Raw genomic sequence first — 7970 nt, 5'->3', positions numbered from 1 at the left:
GGCAACACCATCACGAGGCTCGGGAAGCTCAGGCGACCAGACCCCAATCAGATCCACCGAAAAACAACCCTCCACGCGCCCCCACGCGCCGGTCGGAGGTGGAAACTTTCCGGCGAGATCTGTTCACGCGCCGGCGCGTGACTGCTGCTCCGGTCATCATTTTTTTAGCTGTTTTCTTCTGTTGAGGTCGCCCAGTATTTCCGACCAGATTCCATTCAGTTTTCTCTAGATCCGATCACCGGAATTAGGGTTCCGGCGATTTTCAGGCAGTTTCCGGCGAGTTCCCGNTGAGCTGATTAAGCCACTAGTGAAAATTTGTTTAACTTGAAGTTGATACACATGAACTCTTGCGTAATTCAGTTTCACCGTTCTACAGAAGCACTACCTACAATTATTCCTCCAAAAGTGTTCTAAATTTGCTATAGACTATAAATTACAAGAGAATTCAGAAAATATTCAGACGTAATTATACTAATGATACAACAGGGCAACCAACAAGGATTCTCTTTTTCAAGTCCCTTTCAGTGGTTGCAAATAAATGGTGTTTTTCTGGCAAATGTTAAGCCCTGAAGCAGGTGAGACAAATAGGCCTCGGCTCTGGTCCCTATAATCTTCAAAGAGACAAGTCCAACCTCAACGGTTATTGACTTGTTCAAAGTGCCATAAGAGAACTAACAACACAGGCAGCACAAAGACCCTTGAAAGGACGGTGCCCTCTGATCCAGTAGGGACCAATACAAGCTCAATCGGAAACACAACAGTTGTCAAAGATATCTGTACTTGAAAAATGGTTATTCGTTATTCTGAACACATACCTTCTTGATGGATCAATTGTCCTTTGGTATGGCAATCGCATCATGCAATTGCCCAGTTCAAGTAGATTCATTGAGTGCTAACCACAGTGCAAAAATTTCCTTAAAATTCGTCCAAGAAAACATTTTCAGCCAATAAGCTATTCACCAATGAGTCATCATCAAAGAATTTACAACATGAGCAGAAGGAAGGGGAAGGATGCAGAGGAAAGAGCTCGCTGGTGAAGTGGACTAGGGAGTCATTGGCACTTGCGAGGAACATAGCATGCCTGGACAGAGCTGAAGTGGAAAATGTAGGACTAAGACTACCTGTTACCCTAAGTCCTGCAGGAATGGATCAGAAAGTTCCAATGTTCCATTTACATTGCTAGTCTAAATCTTAAAGACATAGTACCTTTCCTCCACCATGAACAATCTCCGTTTGATAAGTAAGGTTGAACTTCGAAACCAATCATGTCAAGATATCCAGCATTAACGAAATGAGTGTTAGGTCCCTATCCAACTGCTTCCTGGTTGCTTTAACACTCCACATTTATTCATCAGTTTCCTCACATTAGCAGAGTCCTCCCAGTTCTCTGCACTAGCATAAATATTGGATAAAAGCACATACACCGTGGGGTTATTCTTCTCAGTCTCAAGCAGAAATCCCGCAGCAATTCTGCCTAGTCTAACGTTGCCATAAGCAGCACATGAACTGAATAATGTCCACCAAACAGTGGAATCTACATCAACATGCCTATCTTTTACCAGTTTTTCTGCCTCATCAAGATATCCAGCCCGGCCTAGAAGATCAACAATGCAAGAGAAGTGGTCTGCTGTAGGTTCTATACCGTAGGTATGAACCATGGAGGTAAAAACTTCAATGCCTTTATCGATTAAGCCTGAATGGCTGCAAGCTGATAGAACTGCATTAAAGGTCGTGTTATCTGGTTTGACCCCACCTAATTCTTGCATCATCTCAAAGCAATGTACAGCTTCCTTGCCTTTCCCATGCTGTGCATATGCAGTAATAATTGAATTCCAAGAAACTATGTCTTTTTGTGTCATTATCTGGAACACCTTTAGAGACCAATGCAACAGTCCACATTTTGCATACAATGTGATGAGGGCATTTCCTAAAGATATTTCTGAAATGAATCCAGATTTGAGAATGTAAGTATGAATCTCCTTCCCTTGTTGTAGAGCTGAAATGCTGGCACAAACACTCAAAATGATGCTTAGAGTAAAAGGATTAGGCATCAAACGTTCACTCACAATCTCAGAGAAGAGGTGCAAGCACCCCATGGGTAGTCCGTTGAGATGACAACCAGAAATCAATGTATTCCAAGAGATCATGTTTCTAGGGAACATGTCATGAAAAACTTGATAAGCTTGCTTCATTTCACCATGCTTACAAAAGGCAGAGAGCAGCGCATTAGATACTTCAGTCTTCAAGATAAGAGCCTTCTTCAAAACAACACCCAAAATTATTTCAACAATTACTAGAGACTCTGAGCTTGCGAGTATGCTTCCTATCGTAAACTCGTCTGGCTCTAACCCTTCCTTCTGCATCTGAATGTATGCAGAAATTGCTGCACTGTCCAAACAATTTTGGGCATAGCTTGTAATCATGGCATTCCACGACACGCTATCCTTCACCTTCAGTCTTTCAAAAACTAAAAAGGCTGCATTCAAGTTCCCGCAACTAGCATACATGGTTATTGTTGCATTAGCGATAGACGTATAGTTTTCTAAACCTATTCTAGCAACTTGAGCATGCAGTTGAGAAGCAATTCTAATACATGAACATGAACTCATTATACTCACAAAAGTGAACTCAGTAGGTCTCAAAGAAAACTTACGCATATCCTTGAACATTACTAATGCCTCCTCAGCTCTTTCCATACTCACTAAACCAGCTATCATTGCATTATAAGTTACAGGATCAAGCACTTCATCCTCAGCTTCTTCAAATACTCCAAAAGCATCAAAATCATTATTACAGTTAAAATACATGGTAACCAAAGCATTAATCACTGAAGCTCTTACCAAAAAACCCGTCTTGATGACCATCGAATGCACTTGTCTTCCGAAATCCAATAACTCCATATCACACAAACTTAAAACACTAGCAAAAGCATAATTATCATATCTAACACCCAAAAAATGCATTCTTTGAAACAAATTCAAAGCAATCCCGTGATACCCACTTTCAGCACACCCAGTAATCATTGCATTCCAAACAGCCAAATTCCTCTGTGGCATTTCATCAAACACCTTACAAGCATACCCAACTTCTCCCAACTTAGTAGAAGCAGACAACAGAGTAGTCCAAGAATAAACATCTGGGGTTTCAATTTCTTTAAAGACCCTTTTAACAGAACCCAAATCTTTAGATTTGGCGTAGAATGAAAGGAGAGAATTTGATACATGTGGGTATTGTTTAAGGTCTGTTTTAATGGCGAAACCGTGGAGCTGATTGCCGAAGCTAGTGTTTACAATGTTGGCACATGCGGTGAGAGTGGTTGAAAGGGTGTAATGATCTGGTCGGAGATGAAGGGAAGAGTGAATTTGGTTGAAGAGAGAGAGAACATCGGAGAATTGGTGGGAATGAGTGAAGTTTGAAAGAAGGCAATTGAGTTTGATGAGTTGCTTTGAGGTTAACTTCATTCTACATCTAATAATTCTTATTCACTAGGGTCGTGCATAAGAATAAAATCAATTTTGAATAGATTATAATTAATTAAGATAATAATCGAATTAAGACCCGATCAATTCGATCCCATCTAAATTTACTTCAGTTAGAATTGGGCATGAAAGAGGTGTACATAGGTCGGTTTGGTTTGGTTTTTCATAAAAAAAAAATTAAATCAATTATGTCGGTTTATTAAATCTAAAAATCAAATCAAACCACATAAAGTCGGTTTTTTCGGTTTTGGTTTTTCGATTTTTTGCAACTATACGGTGTTTGAAAAAGAGATCAAATATATTTTCACTTACATGTGTGCTAAGCTAAACTTCAAAAATGTTAAATGAATAGAAATTTTCGAAAAAAGGGTAAAATTCACATGAGTACAAAATATTTTTTGTGAAATATCAACGTTCATTATGTTAAATCAATAAGATTAAAAGCTACATGCAAACTGAATACAAAACAAAATATTTACAAAGTAAATTGTTAACTTTGAATTTGAAAAACTATAATAATATAATTGTAACTTCGGATCTAAATACAAAATAAAACATTTACAAATTTTACAAGCCCAAATTTGAAATAAAATATATAAACATTGAAAACTATAAACTAACTAAAAATATATTAACAAAGTAAATTATAAATAATATTTTTTATATATAAATAAAATAAATTTATATATATATATATATATATATTATAAATTTTCCAAGCCCAAATTTGAAATAAATTATATAAACATTGAACACTATAAACTAACTAAAAATATATTAACAAAGCAGGTTATAAATAATACTTTTTAGGACAAATGACTTAACTACACTCCTTTACTTACCTTAATATCCATTTATCCCTACTTATTTCAAAAATTTCAAAAATCCCTTATTTACCTATGTATCCCGTGCACAACGCTATGTATCCCGCTATGTGGAATGTATCAAACCTAATGTATCCCGTGCACAACGCTATGTATCCCGCTATGTGGAATGTATCAAACCTAATGTATCCCGTGCATATCGCTATGTATCCCGCAAACATAATTTTTAAGGGATTTTTGGTAAATAGAAAACTAGAAGGGATAAGATGTTATTTACTACTTATAATATGTGGTTCTTATAATTTATACTATTTTTTATCTATAAATAAAAATATTTTATATATTTATATATATATATTATATCGGTTTGGTTTGGGTTCGGTTTGACTTTTTTTCTTTTATAACCAAATCAAACCAAGAGTGGTCGGGTTTTTTTTCAACCGCCAAACCAATCAAATTAAACCACAAATCGTTTTTTTTTATTTGATTTGATTAGTCGATTCGGTTTGACTTTACGATTTGACTTGTACACCCTAGACATGGGACTAGGCTAAGTTGATTATTATCTTAAGAAGAAAATTTGGCCACATATAATTGTTTTTTTTTTTTTAAATGACTATTTAACCCATTTTCGGCCAAAAATTTTAGCCCCACAGTCATATAATATTATTTTTTTGGAAATAGCAGAAGTACCCTCTCTCTGTCTTTTATTTTTTAATCAAAACTTCTCCAGAATTTTTGGTTAATTACGTGAACATGCTAATTTAAGTTATTTGTTGATCAATTTGATTGATAAATATATTTGATAAAAAATAATGAATTTGGTGAATATAAAAGATAAAGTAGAAATTGATTTGAAATAATAATAAATGTTATGATAGTGTGAATAATCAGTATATGAGATATAAATGGTTTTAAAAGTAATGATATGAATTATAAATTTTATTTACATATGAAATAAGTGGTTAGTAAATATATATGTGGATTGGTTTTACAAAATATAAACTTATAGGTCAATTTTTCTATTTGAAAAATCCCAAATCATGATTTGAAATTCCCAAATGGTGATTTTTGGAAAATTTAAGATTTCATGAAATGAAATCAGCATGAAATCGCATGTCCAAACCCAGATTTCATATCACGATTTCATATGGCGATTCATATCGCATTTCCAAACGCCTACTAAGTTATACTAAAATTTTCTTTTTAAAATAATCGACGTACGTCCCCATTGATTTTTGTGCAAAAATGGTTGCAATATATTTTTCGAAAGCCTAGATCACTATATAAGTCAGATTAATTGCATCACATTCTAACTAATCCAACAGACTCTCTCAATTTCTCACAAAAATAAATAGGAAAATTATTGTTCATAAATCATAACCGATGGAATTTGTTGCCTTTTTTTTTGTTATACCTTGGTCAATTCATCAAAAAAATAAATTAATAAAGAGCATTTATGCTGACATCGGTGTCATGTTATGAATTTATGTTATTGTTTGATTTGTTTAGGATTAATTCCTTGATTTAATAGTATTACATGACTTATGGCTTATCATGAACATCCTAGTTAAGGGTGTACATGGCCGGATTGGTTCGAGTTTATCAAATATCAAATTAAATTATTTGTGTTGAATTTTTAAATTTATAAACCAAACTAATAAAATTCGGGTTTTTCAACCTTAGTTTTTTTTTGGATTTTTCCTATAAAGTATTCATACAAACATATAATTAACTTGTACTTCAAATATTTCTTTAGTCCTACCAAAATACAACTATCTAAGGTGTTTTTTAAGAAAATAATACAAAATATGAGATGATTAATGATACTAAAATATCCAACAAAAAAATAATGAGATCGCATAAACAAATATTGTCAATAATAAGTCATAATGAAAATGATCATAATTTAAAAGTATTAAATCATGCTAAAATAAGTTTAATAAGTATTAGTTACATCACTAAATATTTTTTTTAAAAAATAGATTATGTATTTTAATTGTCTAAACCAATGTAAAACTAAAGAACAAATATTCAATATTATTGTCATTCTTAGTGTTGAATTGATTTTCTTTTAGCATTAGTATTAATTAGATTTTGATTTGAGCTTTATTATAATTACCAACATGTATGGACTATAATCTTTATTGGAGCATTCAAAATTCTAAGTTTCAAACTTGAAATAATATATTAAAAGATAAAAACTATGAAAAAGTAATATTTAAAAATTATATCAAAGAAAATGTTTTTACGTATAAAATAAAATTATATATATAATGTCGGGTTGGTTTGATCTCGAGTTGATTTTTTTTAGTTAAAACCAAACCAACCCAAATATAATCGGGGTTTTTTTTCAATACCAAACCAAGTCAACCAAACCACTAGTCGGGTTTTTTTTCGATTGACGATTTGATTCGATTTTGTACACCCCTAATCCTAGCTAGTTAATGGTTTTACTGTGCTTATGGATTCAAAGTTAGCCAATTATAGTTATATCATGTTGAAGATGTTGTTATAGTTAATTTTTGGATTGATGTGAAACATTTAAATCGAATGTTGGGTTTTAAAGGTGTGAATAAGAAGTCAAGTCCAAATTTGAGACTTGTTAAGTTGTACTTTTTTCGTCCCATTTTATATGTCACATTTTTACTTTGCAATTGCATTAAGAAATGATGTAACTTTATCCTTCTACCCTTATTTAATTTTTTTGAAACTCAAGTTTTCAATCAATGAATATGAATTAATTTATTTTGATTAATTAATTTAACCAATGAACATGAATCATATACTTAGCTTTTCTAAGTTGGTCAAATGTATATTTTCAAAGCTAATAACTCACATGGGTAAAAAGTAAAGAATATTGTATTTATGCATTGATTTTATGAAATGACGAATATTATAGATCAACTATTTATAAAAAGGGATGACATATAAAATGGACGGAGGTAGTATTTGAATTCATGGAGACGTGTACTAGTGATTCCAGGTTTCTAAAGATTTTGTATGGATTTTCTGCATTTTTTTTTTACAGTTTTATAAAAAGAGTAGTTATTGACTTGATTGGTGTCTTCCGTGTTTTTATGTTTTGCGTCATGATTAAGTTATTTTGGATTGATTTACCTATTGTGAGATCAGGGTCGTCTTAATTCCTAGGCCGCTAAAATCATTACTTGGGCTTCATATTTTCTTGGGCCTCATTTTTTAAAAAAAAATTACTTATAAATGTTATTTTTAAAAAAAAAATTATATATACTATGAGTGGTATGATTTCTACTAAGAAAATTGTTACAACCTGAATTTCGTAAGAAACAATTTGATAAAAAAATATTGATAACGAAATCACAAAGCACCTTGAAATTAGAATTGAATAATATATATATATATATATATATATATATATATAGTAGATCAAGCTATTTTTTCACTTCAAAATATATTGAATCAATTGAAGCATATAAAAATATTTTTGGTTTCCTATTTAGTGGTAAATTGAGATTAGTAGGTGATGAGAATTTTTTTTAAAAAGCATTGTCTTAACCTTGAACTTTCTTTAACACATAATAGTTATTCTGATATTGATGGTTTAGATTTTTTTTTAAAATTAAAAGTGTTAAGAGAAATAATATACAAGTAGAAGATAATGATCTAATAAAAATACTCAATCAAA

General features: G+C 32.2%; 1 protein-coding gene across 1 annotated transcript; it reads right to left on the bottom strand.

The window, feature by feature from the left end:
• Window positions 1–288: 288 nt before the first annotated feature.
• On the bottom strand, window positions 289–3461 carry LOC125869198 (pentatricopeptide repeat-containing protein At3g49740). Its single transcript, XM_049549761.1, has one exon. It carries the CDS (start codon window positions 3459–3461, stop codon window positions 1299–1301), a length of 2163 nt encoding a protein of 720 aa, XP_049405718.1. The 3' UTR covers window positions 289–1298.
• Window positions 3462–7970: the final 4509 nt, after the last annotated feature.

This window comes from Solanum stenotomum, chromosome 6 (assembly GCF_019186545.1).
Source record: "Solanum stenotomum isolate F172 chromosome 6, ASM1918654v1, whole genome shotgun sequence".
NCBI lineage: Eukaryota > Viridiplantae > Streptophyta > Magnoliopsida > Solanales > Solanaceae > Solanum > Solanum stenotomum.
The sequence above is the reverse complement of the archived record's forward strand: the minus strand, read 5'-3'. Positions and strand labels throughout refer to the sequence as shown.

Bases quoted from the DNA above. Each gene is read 5' to 3' on its own strand.
- LOC125869198 (XM_049549761.1), bottom strand. From the start codon at position 3,461: ATGAAGTTAACCTCAAAGCAACTCATCAAACTCAATTGCCTTCTTTCA.